Source organism: Ornithorhynchus anatinus, chromosome X1, assembly GCF_004115215.2.
Source record: "Ornithorhynchus anatinus isolate Pmale09 chromosome X1, mOrnAna1.pri.v4, whole genome shotgun sequence".
In the NCBI taxonomy this organism is placed as follows: Eukaryota; Metazoa; Chordata; class Mammalia; order Monotremata; family Ornithorhynchidae; genus Ornithorhynchus; species Ornithorhynchus anatinus.
In genome coordinates, this window is record NC_041749.1 from 105,182,509 (window position 1) to 105,199,152 (window position 16,644).

Consider the following 16,644-nt stretch of genomic DNA (forward strand, 5'->3'; position numbering starts at 1 on the left):
GAGATGGGAACCCCTTCATCTTGTTTACTGGCAACTCTTTCCCCTCTCATCTGCTAATTGTCATTGGCCCACAGGCTCTCTTTTGGACCCCTACTTTGCACATTCTGCACTCACACTCTTGAGGCATTTATGCATTCACATGTCTTTATCTCCTACCTCAATCAATCATTGGTATATATTGAACACTTACTGTGTGCAAAGCACTGTGCTAAGTCCTTGAAAGAGTACAATCCAACAGAGTTGGTGGACATGTTCCCTGCTCATGAGTTCGCAGGCCAGAGAGGGAGATGGATGTTAATATAAATAAAATAATTAAGGATATATACATTAGTGCTTTGGGACTGAGCGTGGGGTGAATGCCAAGTGCCCAGAGGTCACAGAAACAAATGCGAAGATGGCGCAGAAGGGAGAGGGAGCAGGGGAAAAGAAGACTTAATCGGGAAAGGCCTCTATGCAAATGACTTCCAATTCCACCTTTCTAACCCTGACCTCCCACCTCTGACTTCCAGGCCCATGGCTTTTCCACTAAACCATGCTACCTCCCCCAAGCAATGTTCTAATCCCAGGTCCAATCCTGGGTTCTAATCCCACATTTCCTCCTACCCCTAGGACATCTCTTCTTGAATGTCCCACCAGCACCTCAAGCTCAGTGTATTCAAATTGAGCTCCTCACCTTCCCTCATAACATCCCTCCTCCTCCTCTGTCCCCTAAGTCTCCTCTATCTGCCAATAACTCCATCCTGTCCCTGTTCCCAGAAGCTGGCAGACTTGGTGTGATCCTTGAAGCCCTCATTCTCTTTCAATTCTCACATCATTCTTTCTCTAAATCCTGCCAGTTCTTCCTCCACATTCCTCCCAGAATCCACCCCTTCCTCTCCATCCATGCGGGTCCTGGCCTGCATCTTTTCCCAGCCAGACTACATACAGTATCAGCCTCATCACTGCTCTCCCTGCCTCTAGCTTTCCCCCTCTCCAGCCCATACTCGACACTGCTACATAGATCATCTTCTTTCAGATCATCTTCTTTCAGCTCCACTTCTCCTTCTCCTTCTGTAATAAATGAGAACTCCTTACCATTAGCTTCAAAGCTCTGCACCATCTCCCTCCATCTCCCTCCATTATCCCTCCCAGCATCTCCGCACACCTCAAAAATCTCCAGTGGCTACCATTCTCAATAAGGGGAAACTCCTTACCATTAGCTTCAAAGCTCTGCACCATTTCCCTCCATCTTACATGTCATCTCTCTTCACCAGCTACCCCCCAGCTCTCTGAGCCTTTGTGGTAACCTCTGCCACCATACAATGTCCTAAAAAAGGAATCTCAATGGACGGTGCAAGAGTCTAGTTAAATACAGTGTCTAAAAAAGAGCTACCTCATGAAAGATCTTTTGGCTCTTTCCCTGTAGCATGGTTAGAACCCCAGTCCCACACTGGAATCAGTTGGGGTTCTATTATCTAGTGAAAAAAATGTATTAAGAATGCATAATTGAAGATGTGTGGGTAATCTTGTAGCTACTCCAGAGCTTAAAACATAATGAGCATTTAATAAATGCCACAATTATTATTAAATGGTTTTGGTAAGAGGTGAAATTTTCACTTTTATCAGAACAAAGACACTCAGCTCTCTTATTGCAAATGTTTTGGACAAACGAACAATGGGATATTTCATAAACAAATCCCGACCATCAATCTAAACCATGAAAGAAATGGAAAAGGGTAGAATTGTTTTGTAAAATGATGCCATGGTGTTTTTTATCCATAACAACTAAATATTAGAGTCATGGTTTGAATATTTCCTACAGTAAGTGATAATAAGAAATAGTTGTCATTGGAGTTGGGAAAGAGCAGCCTACAGGTGCAATGACAAATCATGGAATTTAAAGTGACAAGAAGTGAAATTCTGAAATATCAATCAGTTAACTTTTGTGAAAGGGGGTAACAGTGAAAAATAAGCTAGAAATTGACAAAACAGATGAATACCTGTGGGGTCATGGTTGAAGTGTCAGTGTTCATGAAGAGCAGAGACAGGGGATGTTAAGCCTGGTTGTTCACCAAATTCCACACCACTGGGAGGAGGGACACTCAGTGACACTCACTGGTGGAAGAGTCAAGCCAAACTAAAGGAGACATAAGAAGTTATTCAGGCAGAAATCAAGCAGGTTTAAATGGGATTTGACTAAATTCATGTATTCTATGGATTTATGGAAAGGTGAAGGATAGTAGAAGGCCCCGAAAGGGATTAGGAAGTCATCCATTCATTGAAGGTCATTGGAGGAAACACTAGCGATGATAGAAGGTACATCCTGATCATAAGGGTGGCATTTCAGTGAGGAAAGTCATCAGTGTCCTTCTGCCGGTGGACATTGTCAGACAGAATTTTTGGGTCTGGGCACAATTGGCCTGAAGCAGCAATAGCATTTCTCAGGTTGTTAGATAAGAATGCTACCCAAGGCTCAGTCTCTCCTGGGCAGAGGTTACAATGGCAGCACAGTAGAGGATTCTGGGTAGACTCCTGGCTTGTTCTACCTCTCCTCAGACGGGGCAACTGTTCCTGGCTGTCCCTCGATCCATGTAGAGTGATTTTCAGAAGTTGGCCTGGGGGATGTCATCGCTGTCTCCCATCCAACCTCCTGTCTCTCCCCACTTCAGTCTATACTTCACTCTGCTGCCTGGATTATCTTTCTACAGAAATTTTCTGGGCATGTCACCCCCCTCCTCAAAAATCTCAGGTGGTTGCCTATCAACCTATCAAGCAAAAACTCCTCACTATTTGCTTCAAAGCTCTCAACCATCTTGCCCCCTCCTACCTTACCTCCCTTCTTTCCTTCTACATCCCAGGCCACACATTCTGCTCCTCTGGTGCTAACCTTCTCACGCTGCCTTGTGAGAGCCTGTTCTGCTGTCAATCCCTGGCCCACATCCTACCTCTGGCCTGGAATGCCCTCCCTCCTCAAATCCACCAATCACACTTCCTCTCTTCAAAGACCTACTGAAGGCTCACCTCCTCCATGAAGCCTTCCCAGACTAAGCCTCCTTTTTCCTCAGCTCCCCCTTCCCTCCTCATCACCCCAACTTGCTTCCTTTTCTCTACCCCCTCACCACAGCACTTGTGTATATATGTACATATCTATAATTCTATTTTTTTATTAGTGCCTGTTTACTTGTTTTGGTGTGTATATACCTATTAATTCTGTTTATTTATATTGATGTTATTGATGCCTGTTTACTTGTTTTGATGTCTGTCTCCCCCGTTCTAGACTGTAAGCCCATTGTGGGCAGGGATTGTCCTCTTTAATGCTGAATTGTACTTTCCAAGCACTAGTAAAGTGCTCTGCACATAGTAAGCGCTCAATAAATATGACTGACTGAATGAATGAATGAATCATTGAGCTACAGGGAGGGCTGTCCAGGGGAGCCCAGTAGATTCTGGAACAAGGGGGCCAGTTCCTCCAGTAGAAGAAAAACAGGGTCATGTCCCCAGTAAGATTTCATTATCACCTACTGGAGTCAGCAGTTACCTGGGCATCTCCAGATTTCTCCCTCGGCAGAGCCAAGGGGGCCAGGGCAGAGATGAGGCATTGTTTGTTTGTTTCTAACAAGGAGCATGGGGAGCCTCAAGCAGGGATTCCCAGGGGCCCAGAGACTCCTGCAAATAGTTCTGCCGTGAGCCCCGCTCCAGCCCACACTGCCCCCTTGAGTGAGGACGCAGATTTCCTGTCCGCATCCCTGCATCCCTCTTCCCACTCAGCCACATCAATTGCCCTAGGACGAGTTCTCCACTGCAGGGCTTGTCCCCAGAGGGTACGAAGGAAGCAGACGGCACATGCAACATCCATCGCTCGACTGACCACAAGACGACTTGCACGGGTAGGGAATATCTATACTGGCACATAAGGGTGCCCATGCCTGTTACCTCACCCTGAAGGTAGAACTTCAGCCTTCACGTTGCTCCGATATTGAGACTGCAACACCTCTCAGCCCCTCTTCTCGATGGGTCCACAGGAGTCTACAAGCCACAGCATTGGGGAGTCCTGAGAGTGAGATTGGTGACCTCACCCTCTTGGTGCCAGCCACAGTGGCCAGATCTGCTAGGTGGGAGGTTGAGTCATGACCCCCATCCCTGACGGCCAGGGGCTGGGGAGGGGACTGAGAGGAGGAAATGACTCTGGGAGAGGCGCAGACCCCCGTTAGCGTTCTGGTGGACTGTGAGTCCTGACCCTGCTTCTCCATAGGCTCTTCCATTGCTGGATCCTCCTGTTACTGACCACATCTAGGGGAGAAACCATCAGCCACAATTCTGGCATGGGGGCTCCAGTTTGGGTGTGACTATCTGCTCTTCCTCACTTGAAATCCCTAGCCTTCGAAGTTTGGGCTGGAGCACCCTCAGAGTATGCTCAGCTGAGGTAACAGACCACTCGGGGACTTGTATTCTGGGGGTTTTAAATGTAGGAAACATCAACCCTCCACCAATCAACCAATCGTATTTATTGAGTGCTTACTGTGTGCAGGACAATGGGGAGAATACAACACAGCAATATAATGTACACATTCCCTGGCCACAATGAGTTTATAGTCTAGTGGGGAGACAGACATTTATAAATAGATATACATTCCACCCACCCTAGCTTTCAGATCAGTGACAGAGAAGGGAAAGACCTTTGACAAAGGACAATGACCTTTTTTACCACAAAAGCCATCTGGCCCACCTGATCTTGTGTCCGCGTCATCATCATCATCATCAATGGTATTTTTTTGAGCACCTACTATGTGCAGCTCCTGCTGCTAGGGATGGAGAAAGGACAGGAAGGGCCAGAGGTTTGTTGGGGGTCAGGAACTTGAGCCACACAGCAGGGGTGAGAACTAGCATGCGGGAAACTGGGTGCCCAGTGGAGCTCTGTTTTAAGCGGGATCTGTTGGCCACGGTGTGACAAGTGATGCATGGGCTGGGTTTCCGCTACATTTTTGTCTCTCATTCTGGCTATCTGAAGGGGGTTATGCTGGTGGTCCCCTCTGTAAAGGTTTGGGGTATGGCTGGGGGTTTCTTGGCTAAAAGCCAACAAGTCTCCCCTATGTCCCCTCCAGGCCTAATCACAATCTGCCCAAACCAGGACCACCAAAACTGTCAGGATGGGAGATGCCAGGATTTCTTGGTCACCACTGTCACCACCCCATCACCTGATCTTTTAGCTCCCAAGTCAGCAGATCATCAGTCACTTTCAGTAAGTAGCTCTGTTGTAGTAGATGTATTTTATGTTGTGAGCATCCACTGGGTGCAACGTGCTCCACACTGAGCCCTTGGGAAGTACAAAACCAGGTGGCGTTTCCCACAAGGAGCTTACACTCCAACGGGGAAGACAGACACAAAAAGGGGTACAAATAGAGTAATTGAAATAAATGTTGAAGGTACAGTTTAAGAAACATACACAGATAAGTGCTGAGGATGGGTAAAATTAGTTCATTAAGTGTTAGGTCTGCCCTGTGATTGGGAGAGTAGCTGTTCTCTGAAGGTTTTTCTCTACCCACACTCTGGCCTGAGTGGTTGATGGCCCCACTATTCTCCCTCCCCCTTAGACTGTTAGCCCCCATCTGGGCGGGGACTGTGTCCAACCTCATGATCTCGTATCTACCCCAGCACTTAGTACAATGCTAGGCATAGAGTAGTCACTGAAACAATACCACAGTTGCTATTGTTGTTTTATAAGAAAAAGATAAAAAAATTTTAGTTCTATCATCACATAAATTCACTAAAACAAGTTGACATAGAAAAAAAGATAAGAGTACAAGGTCAAGGATGCATAGAATAAAATCTGGTACTTACTGTGTGCAGAGCAAGTGAGGGAAACGCAGAAGGGAGTGGGAGATTAGAAAGGTGGGGCTCAGTCTGGGAAGGCCTCTTGGAAGAGAAGGGCCTTCAGTAAGGCTTAGAATGGGGAAAGAGTAATTGACTGTTGGATCTGAGGAAGGAGGGCATTCCAGGCCAGAGGCAGGACATGGACAAAGGGTCGGCACACATAAAAATCTTTTCCTTGTCTATCGTTTTCAAGGTTCAAGATCTCTAGTTTAGGGGTTTTTCAGGGTTACTTAGTTGTTGATGGACTCAGTAACCGGAGCCTGTCTATGCCATTGCAGTCACCTCAAACGTGGCCTTTCCCCAGCTCCTCTGGTGTGGATGTCCCTTTCCTATTCTTCCTATTTCCTTTCCTATTCCTATCCTTCTTCCCAGCCCCTGACATTGGCTAAGCCTACAGTGAAGTCACCGGGTACAAAGACCTCTTGCACTACAGGGCCCTATTGAATGGACTTGTTGGAAAATCACTTTAAATCAAGCAGCCATTTGGAGACTAAGAATATTCATTCATTCAATCATATTTATTGAGCGCTTACTGTGTGCAGAGCACTGTACTAAGCGCTTGGAAAGTATAATTCGGTAACCGAGACAATACCTACCCAACAATGGGCCTACAGTCTAGAAGGGGGAGACATACAACAAAACAAAATAAAAAAACAAGTAGACAGGCATCAATAGTATCAATATAAATAAATTGAATTATAGATATATACACATCATTAATAAAATAAATAGAATAATGAATATGCACATATATACACAAGTGCTGTGGAGCTGGGAGAGGGGTAGAGCAGAGGGAGGGAGTAGGGGTGATGGGGAGGGGAGGAGGAGCAGAGGAAAGGGGGGGCTCAGTCTGGGAAGGCCTCCTGGAGGAGGTGAGCTTTCAGTAAGACTTTGAAGGGAGGAAGTATTCTAGTTTGGCGGATATGAGGAGGGAGGGCATTCCAGGCCAGAGGTAGGACGTGGGCCAGAGGTCGACGGTGGGACAGGCGAGAACAAGGCACAGTGAGGAGGTAAGCAGCAGAGGAGCGGAGTGGGTGGGCTGGGCTGTAGAGGGAGAGAAGGGAGGTAAGGTAGGAGGGGGCAAGGTGATGGAGAGCTTTGAAACCAATAGTGAGGCGTTTTTGTTTGATACAAAGGTTGATAGGCAATCATGAGAGATTTTTTGAGGTGTGTGGGGGGGTGTGACATGCCCAGAGAGCAAATAGTCTTTCAGTATCTTTCTTTCCATGAGCAGGGTAACCGCTTCTTCAATTCCTACTTTTCAGCACCCAATGCTAGACACACTGTTGTAAAGATAAGCATAAGTTTCATCACAAAAGTTGTGCATGGCTTTAGTGGGCCTATGAATTATGGTGAGGGAACTGGATGAATCCCGTGCCAAGCCTGGGTAGAGAGGTAGAACTCACTAAAACTTGTGCTGACCCACCTCCCTTGGAAACCCGATGCCAGAGGCCAGGGAGGGTCGGAGATGTGAAAGAAGAATCTCAGGTGAACGAGCTGCCCAACCAGACCCCAGCCACCCAGACACATTCCCTTCTGGCCTGAATGGCTGAGCAAAAAGCATCTCTCCACTGCTTATACAGGCCATTCTCATCCTCCCACCCCCGACTCTCTCCAAAATATCAGTCAATCAGTAGTGTTTATTGAGCACCTGCTGTGACCAGAAAACACAATAGAGGTAGAAGGCATGAACCTTGTCCTCAAGTACCTTACAATATAATGAGGATGACAAACATAAAATCAAATGATAAATAAGAGGAAGTGCTCAAATAGTCAAGCACATACATCTTTAGGTACAAAAGGTGATCACATCATGATAAGAAACAGTATGGGCTCTGTGTAATGGTTACTGAATCATCTTTACAACCAGCAGAAACTTCTATCTATTGGCATTCTGTATTATTACAAGAACTTCATTCATTCAATCGTATTTCAGGGCTCTGCACACAGTAAGTGCTCAAAAAATAGATTGATCAATGGATTAGCACTCTATCATCCTTCTCCTCTCACAGACGTGTGAAGAAAGGTTGTCAGTGAAAAAGTGCCAAGGTGGTAGAAAGGAGGATAGGACCTGGGGAGAAGGGAAGTTCACTGAGGAAGACCTCCTGGAGAAATTGGAATTTCAGAAAGGATTTAGAAGATGGGGAGAGCTGTGGTCTGGAGGATTTGAAGGACAAAGAAGTTCCAAGCAAGAGGAAGGGCATGAGCCAGGGATCTGAGGTGGGAGAAACAAGCACTAAGCACAGTAAGAAGGTGAACTTTGAAGGAATGGAGAGTGTGAGCTGGGGTTTAGTGGGAGAAGAGAGTGGATAGGTAATGAAGAGAAGGATGATAGAGTGCTAAGCAGTTGATCAATTCATTTTTTGAGCACTTAATATGTGAAGAGCACTGAAGTGACTTCTTGTGATAATACAGAGTGTCAATAGAAGTTTCTGCCAGATTTGAAGATGAATCGGTAACCATTGCGCAAAGCCTACAATGATTCTTACCGTGATGTGATTGCTCCACCTTTTCCTTCCCCTGCCACGTCTTCCCCAGCAGATCCTCCGGCCTAATGGAGAAGGGAAACCAAACCAGTGTCTCAGAATTCCTCCTCCTGGGACTGTCAGACCGGGCGGAGCAGCGGCAGCTCCTCTTCGTGCTGTTCCTCTGGATGTACCTGCTCGGGGTCCTGGGGAGCCTGCTCATCGTCCTGGCCATTGGCTCTGACCCGCACCTGCACACCCCCATGTACTTCTTCCTCATCAACCTCTCCCTGGCTGACGTCTGTTTCTTGTCCACCACGGTCCCCAAGATGCTGGCCAATGTCCAGACCCAGGATAAATCCATTTCCTACGCGGGCTGCCTGGCTCAAGGGTACTTTTTTAATCTGTTTGGAGTAATGGACAATTTCCTCCTCACAGGGATGGCTTATGACCGCTACATGGCCATATGTCGCCCCCTCCATTATACCACGGTCATGAACCCACGACTCTGTGCCCTGATGGTTATTGGGTCTTGGTTACTCAGTGGCCTTGATGCCTTAATACATACATTACTGGTGCTTCGCTTATCCTTCTGCAAAAATAATGAAATCCTTCACTTCTTCTGTGAAATTAACCAGGTTCTAAAACTTTCCTGTACGGACACCCACATCAATGTTGTTTTGTTATATGCACTGATAATGGCACTTGGAATAGGTCCCCTCACAGGCCTCCTGTTCTCTTATACTCGTATTGTCTTTACCATATTGACAATCCCATCTACCAGGGGAAGGTATAAAGCTTTCTCCACCTGTGGCTCTCACCTGTCCGTGGTCTCTCTGTTCTACGGCACTGGTCTTGGGGTCTATTTCAGTTCCACGTCTACCCATGCATCCCAGAAGGACTCAATAGCATCCGTGATGTACACAGTGGTCACCCCTGTGCTGAACCCCTTCATCTACAGCCTGAGGAACAAAGACATGAAAGGAGCTTTGAGAAATCTGTTCAGCAGGCAAGCTCGCCTCCTGAAAAGACTGGGCCCTGGAAGGGAGTAGGATGTGCTGGAATAACCTGGGAGTTAACCTAAGCTTTTCCGCAGCATGGTCTAGTGGAAAGAACACTGGCTTGGGAGTTGGGGGATTTGGGGTCTAATCCTGGCTCTGTCACTTGCCTGCTGTGTGTAATCTTGGGCAAGTCACTGAAACTCTCTGGTCCTCAGTTTTCTCTTATGTAAAATGGGAATTCAATACTATTCTCCCTCCTACTTGGACTGCATCCACCCTGATTATTTTGTATCTACCACAGCGATTGGTACAGTGCTTGGCGCAGAGTAAGCACTTAAATACCAAAACAATTATTACCATTATTATCATTCTGTCAAAATTAATTTAACCTTAAGAAAGATGATTATGTATGGATAAATTCATTATAATTAGGATTGGGGTGCTCCCTCTCTTTTTTACTATCTTTCTCTCTCTCATCATATTCACACTCTCATACAAGCACACACATATCCATTGGTCTGATTCGAAAATGACATTATTAAACTTGGGAGCCTACACATGAGTGCAGAACTGATTGAAAGACTCATGCCTGACCTACAATCCCTAGTTTATTCAACTGTGAATCATGGACAATTTGCTGAAAAGATAAGAAAACCCATGACAGTGTTCAACTCTACTGCAGATAAAAGTCTTTGCTTGTGACTGACAGTAAGACTTTGAAGGTCTTGTTGGTGACTGACTGCTATTACGAATCTTGGAATTTTTTAAGCTAATTTGTGGTCTAAAAGTGCTTTGCTTATTCTGCAAAGTATCTCATAAGGAAATGGTGTGGCCTTATGAAAACAGCACAGCCCTGGGAGTCAGAGGATCTGGGTTCTAATCCTGGCTCTGCAACACCCCTGCTGTGTGACCTTGGGCAAGTCACTTAACTGATCTGTGCCTCAGTTCCCTCACCTGCAAAATGGGGATTTAATACTTGTTCTCCCTCCTACTTACACTGTGAACCTTATTAAGGACCTGATTATCTTGTATCTACCCCAGGGCTTAGTACAGTGCTTGGCACATAGTAAGCACTTAACAAATATCATTATTATTAGAGAAATGGCATGACCTGGTGGAAAGAGCATGGGCCTGAGAATTTGGAGGTCCTGGGTTCTACTCCCGGTTCCGCCACTTGTCTGGTCTGTGACCTTGGGCAACTCACTTATCTTCTCTGTGCCTCAAATGCCATTATTAGTATAATAATAATACTATGCCTGATTGATTCCTGATTTATCCCCCTCCACCCCCAGCCACTGCTATCCAGTCATGCCATTCCCTCATCCATTTCAACACTCTTGGGGAAGTATCTCTTTATTCCAATCAATTGTATTTATTGAGTACTTACTGTTTGCAGAGCAGTGTATAAAGTGCTTGGGAGAGTACAATATAACAGAGTTGGTAGACACAAAACCTGCCCATAATGATCTTACAGTCTAGAGTATTTTATAATTCATTGATTTATCCACCTGTGTTTGTTTTTTAATCTATACTTGTCAGGTCTTAACTCTTAGATATTCGTCAATTGATGTTTTCTTATCTCCGCCATTAGATTACAAACACTTTGAGGGCAGAGATCACGTCTTACTCTTCTTTTTAACATGTCTCATGTGACTGGAATTAGGTACTTCCCACCGTAGTTGCTCAATAAATACTCTGGAAAATGATAAGGCATGGCATTCTCCATGGCACTCTACAACTAATTCAAGATTTTTAATGATGCGCAAAGCTTGTTCTTTGGGCGCTGGTAGGTACAGTCAACATCAAATGGCTAGACAGGATCACAGACAATGAAATTCTGGAACATTCTCTCTCCTCCTTAGACTGTGAGTCCCGTGTGGGACAGGGTCTGTGTCTGACCTGATTATTTCATAGCTACCCCAGCACTCAGTACAGTGCTTGGCACTCATCTGTTGTTGGGCAGGGATTGTCTTTGTCTATTGCCAAATTGTACATTCCAAGCGCTTAGTACAGTGCTCTGCACATAGTAAGCGCTCAATGAATACGATTGAATGAATGAATGAATGAATGCTTAATATCTTCAGCATAGCCACTTTCCTAGAATTTAAGTTATGCTTACCTCAATTCATCAATACTGAGTGGGATGTGGGAGGAGGATGAATGATGGCAGGATTCCCAAACAACTACTGCATGGAGAGCTGAAATTAGGAAACTGAAAGCAAAGAGAGCAGAGGACCTGGTTAAACAAAGCCTAAGACAATGTTGCATCCCAGCAGAAAACTGGGAGTCAAATGCCAAGGACAGACCAGCATGAGATACTACTTTCAAGAAAGGAGTTTTTTTTTAATTTTGAATAAAAGCTTCATAAGGAACATGAGACAAAGAAACAAAAGAGAAATGGTATCAATCACTCAGTCATATTTATTGAACACTTACTGTGTGCAGAGCACTCTACTAAGTGCTTGGGAGACTACAGTATAATTGAGTTGGTAAATACATTCCCTGCCCACAAGGAACTCACAGTCTAGAGGGGGAGACAGACAATACTATAAATTATGGATATGTATGTAAGTGTAATACGGCTGAGGATGGAGTGAATCCAAATCCAAGAGCCAGGGTGATGCAGAAGGGAAGAGTAGGGGAAATGAGGACTAAGTTGGGGAGGGCCTCTTGGAGTAGATTTTTTTGTTTGCTCATTTTTTTAATGGCATTAATGTTGATATTTGTTAAGCACTTACTAAATGCATAGCACTGTTCTAAGCACTGGGATAGATACAGGGTAATCAGGTTATCCCACGTGAGGTTTACAGTCTTAATCCCCATTTTACAGATGAAGTAACTGAGGTGCTGAGAAGTTAAGTGACTTGCCCAAAGTCACACAGCTGACAAGTGGCGGAGCCACAATTAGAACCCACAACCTCCAACTCCCAAGCCCGTGCTCTTTCCACTGAGCCAATCTATCCCAGATTAAGTACTTTCTGTGTTCTGGACACTGTACGAAGCTCTGGGGTAGAGACAAGATAATCTGGTTGGGCACAGTCTGTGTCTCACTTGGAGTTCATAGTCTTAATCCTCATTTTACAAATGAGGTAGCTGAGGCCCAGAGAAGTAAAGTGACTCTCCCAAAGTCTCACAGCCGACAAACGGTAGAGCCAATATTAGAACCCATGCCCTCTGATTCTCAGGCCCATGCATTTTCTACTAGGCCATGTTTTTTTTGTGATTTTGATGTGCTTTGAATAAGGCTTTGAAGGTGGGGAGTGTGATGGTCTGTCAGATATGAAGGGGGAGGGAATTCCAGGCCAGAGACAGGATCTGAGCAAGGGGTTGGCGGTGAGATAGATGAGATAGAGGTACAGTGAATAGATTGGTATTAGAGGAGTAAAGTGTGCGGGCTGGGTTGTAGTAGGAGAGTAGCGAGGTGAGGTAGGAGAGATCAAGGTGATTGAGGGCTTTCAAGCCAATGGTAAGGAGTTTTTGTTAGATGTGGAGGTAAAAATGGTGTGTGTGTATATATATATATATGTGTACACTGCCAAAGAAAAGAGACCACAGCTAAGTGAGAGCCACAGATGAAGAAAGCTCTACACTTTGGCCTAGCTGAGGATCTATCTATCCCTCATACATAATATATATATATATATATATATATATATATATATATATATATATATATATATAATGTATATAATGAGTGGACTATATAATGTACAATAGCCCAGTGCTCTGGGAATCAAGAGACCTAATTTCTAGTTCCGGTTCTGCCTGTAGCTGGCTAACACGGGCAAAGATCACACATGTTTTGGCAATGTGCTGTGCTCCTGCATGCCTCCCAGTGGGGACACTATCAGTAGGGACAAAAGGGTGGGATCGATGCTGCACAGATCCATAGCACTAGAACCTATTCCCCTGCACAGCTTCTCCAACCTAAATTCTTAGGATCGAGACTCATCTATCATTCCTCAAGGGAGACTGTGTCATCAGCAATACACAGAGTAATATGGTCACTTGCATCTCTGATTCACTAGGCCAGTTCTTACTCCCCCATTATAAGGTTGGGGTCCATATACTCTTCTTCTTATCACCTGCCCATCTCTCAAACCTCTAACCTTAGCATTATCCTAACTCCTCTCTCTCTTTCAACCCATATATTGTCTATTAACAAATCATTCAGTGGTATTTACTGAATGCATATTGGGTGCAGAGCACTGTACTAAGTACTTGGAAGAGTACAATACAACTGAGTTGGTAGACATATTCCCTTCCCAAAACGAGCTTGCAGTCTAAAGAATCATGTCAATTTTTTTCTTTACATCTCCAGAATATGGTCCTTCATCTCCATCTAAACCACCACCATGCTGGTCTATAGCAATATGCTTCATATAATCCAGTAACTAAATATAACATTGTTAAAAATCAACAGAAAAACAATATACCATAACATTTTAATGGGTCAAGCCTCAGAGCTTTTACAATGACAGTAGAACATATAGATTCTAAGAGTAAAGTCTTGTAATAGGCACTCGGGAAAGACTAACTAGAATAAGAAGTGTAAATGCTGCAGAAATGTGTACATGTCTCAGGAAGGTGCTGGAGTGATGTGACTGTCCAGAGCAGGGTTGGGTCAGTTCTAGGATTTTTCCCAGAGAAGGTGGCTTTTAAGGAGAGTTTTGAAGGAGCTTCAGGGTGTGGACTGATGAGGGGGAAGGGATGGACATGTCAGACAGGAGCATTGGATTGGAGACTGGAAGTTGTATGCAGAGTTGAGAGCACCCCATATCTGCAGGTGGCTGGTAGTTGGGAGCGCTCTAAGCTCTGGACCCAGGTGGTGACACCCAGTAGTCTCCCCACTCTTTGCACAGGGGTCCCTGCAGTCCTTGGACATGTTCAGGGCAGAGAAGAGAGAGTCTACATTCCTGGGGCAATGCATTCCCATGGGAATGATGGCCCCACTGACCAGAACGCAGCCTGGAAGGATTCCATGGGAGCTCCAGGCACTGGGCCCAACCAGTTCTCTCCTCACCATGTGCCAACCCCATGGGTGGCAAGGCCACTGGGAAAATCCAGAGGCTCCTGTTACCCATGGCCTCCTCCTGATACCCTCATAAAAGGCCATGTCCCAGAGGAGGATTAGGAGGGGAGGGGAGAGGGCTGGAAGGGTCCCAGAGCAGTAGCCCGTGTCTTCGGAGAGCCCAAGGAGTTGCTTTCTGTCCACTCCTGGGCTAAAGGCAACACATGGAGCCACGGCACCACCGGTCAGAAGCCACCGACTACAGAGACCATAACACCAGCCTATATGCACCTTTCAGCCTCGCTCCACCCCTGCCCCTGTGGCCCCTGGCACCCTCAGAGCTGGCACGGGCTGAGGAAAGTCTAGGGCCAGGGTTGGCGAAGTGGGTCAGAGCAAGGGCTTCTGTTTTTCACAGAGGCTGGAGACTTAACATGTGGGGTGTCCTCCCAAACCATACCATACCAAGTGTTCAGGACTAACTTGGGACAAAAACAATATTCTCTCAGCTCAGACTCCCCAGAAAGGGCCAGAAAGGTTCATTCTAGGTTGGCCCACCAACCCCTGCTGTCTCCTCCAAGGATCCAGTAGAAAGGGATCACGACATCTGCAAAAAAAGGTTTTTCCTGCAGAACACATTCCTCAGGCCTCGTTTCATGTCCTTGTTCCTCAGGCTGTAGATGAAAGGGTTCAGCATAGGGGTGACCACCGTGTACACGACAGATGCTATCGAGCCTTTCCGGGATACTTGGGTAGACATGGGGCTGAGGTAGACCCCGAGGGCACTGCCATAGAACAGAGAGACCACAGTCAGGTGAGAGCCACAAGTGGAGAAAGCTTTCCATCTTCCCCCAGCAGAGGATATTTTTAAAATAGTTGAAATGATATGGACATAAGAGAAAAGGAGGCCTGCGAGGGGACCCACACCAAGTACCACGATCAGTATGTACAGTAACACATCATTAATGACGGTGTCAGTGCAGGATAGCTTTAGGATCTGGTTCAGTTCACAGAAGTAATGAAGGATTTTGTTGTCTGCACAAAAGGATAAGTGAAGCATCAACAGTGTGTTGAGTAAGGCCTCAAGGCTACTGACACTCCAGGACCCGGAAACCATCAGGGCACAGAGTCGTGGGCTCATGATGGTGGTGTAGTGGAGAGGGTGGCATATGGCCACGTAGCGATCATAAGCCATCCCGGTTAGGAGGAACATATCCAGACCTCCAAAGAAGATAAAAAAGTATACTTGTGCCAGGCAGCCAGGGTAGGTTATGGATTTGTTGTGGGTCTGGATGTTGGCCAGCATCTTGGGGACTGTGGTAGACAGGAAAAAGACGTCGGCCAGGGAGAGGTTAGTGAGGAAGAAGTACATGGGGGTGTGCAGGTGCAGGTTGGAGCCGATGGCCAGGATGATGAGCAGGCTCCCCAGGACCCCGAGCAGGTACATCCAGAGAAACAGCACAAAGAGGAGCTGCCGCTGCTCCGCCCGGTCAGACAGTCCCAGGAGGAGGAATTCTGAGATGCTGGTTTGATTTCCCCTCTCCATGGTACCAGAGGATCTGCTGGGAGAGACGAGGCAGGGGAATGGGATGGTGGAACAATTACATCTTTGTTTGGGCCAGTCATTCCCCTAGTGGGGTTTTGATGGGATAAGGATGAGTCAATCCTCAGGGCCTTGAACTTGGACATATCCCTTGCCTGGCTGCTGCATGATTGAGTGTAATTGAGGTGGACCTCAAACGTGCTCAAGTTAAAAAAGCACCCCCCTTGATTCCATATATTGTTCCATCTCCTTGCTCCCATTACTATTCAAACTGCTGAAAGAGGTCATATCCACCCACGGGTCCACAACAGGTGCATAAATTGACTGAGGCATTTGGTTGGATTACAGATAAATCTACCATTCCCTAGTAGAAGGGGTTGAACTACGACCCAACAAGGCACAGCATCCCCTGTGATTGACATCTGACAGTCATGTGACACAATGTGATGCCAGCCTGGTGACCCCAAGTGTCCCCGGTGAGGAAACTACATGCCAGAGACTCCGTTCCCCCATGTTCCTGCCATGAGGGTCAGCTCCGGAGAAAGGGACCCAAGAGAGATATGAAGAAGGACATAATCAAAAGGACGGTGGTTTTCTACTGGGGAAGCAGCATGGCCTAGTGTAAAGAGCACGGGCCTGAGAGTCAGAAGGACCTCCGTTCTAATCCCGGCTCTGCCACTTACCTGCAGTGTGGCCTTGGGCAAGTCACTTCACTTCTCTGTGCCTCAGTTGCCTCATCTGTAAAATGGGGATTAAGACTGTATGCCCCATGTGGGT

General features: G+C 46.1%; 2 protein-coding genes across 2 annotated transcripts; one reads left to right on the plus strand and one right to left on the minus strand.

Moving 5' to 3' along the window:
- Positions 1-8,398: 8,398 nt before the first annotated feature.
- Positions 8,399-9,367, plus strand: LOC100086216 (olfactory receptor 7C2). The gene has a single exon (XM_039910277.1). The coding sequence runs from the start codon at positions 8,405-8,407 to the stop codon at positions 9,365-9,367; it is 963 nt and encodes a 320-aa protein (XP_039766211.1). The 5' UTR covers positions 8,399-8,404.
- Positions 9,368-14,922: 5,555 nt separating this feature from the next.
- On the minus strand, positions 14,923-15,870 carry LOC100085111 (olfactory receptor 7A10). The gene has a single exon (XM_001515450.3). It carries the CDS (start codon positions 15,868-15,870, stop codon positions 14,923-14,925), a length of 948 nt encoding a protein of 315 aa, XP_001515500.3.
- Between the last annotated feature and the right edge of the window lie 774 nt (positions 15,871-16,644).

Excerpts from the sequence above, each read along its gene's own strand:
- LOC100086216 (XM_039910277.1), top strand. The coding sequence starts at position 8,405 with ATGGAGAAGGGAAACCAAACCAGTGTCTCAGAATTCCTCCTCCTGGGA.
- LOC100085111 (XM_001515450.3), bottom strand. The coding sequence starts at position 15,870 with ATGGAGAGGGGAAATCAAACCAGCATCTCAGAATTCCTCCTCCTGGGA.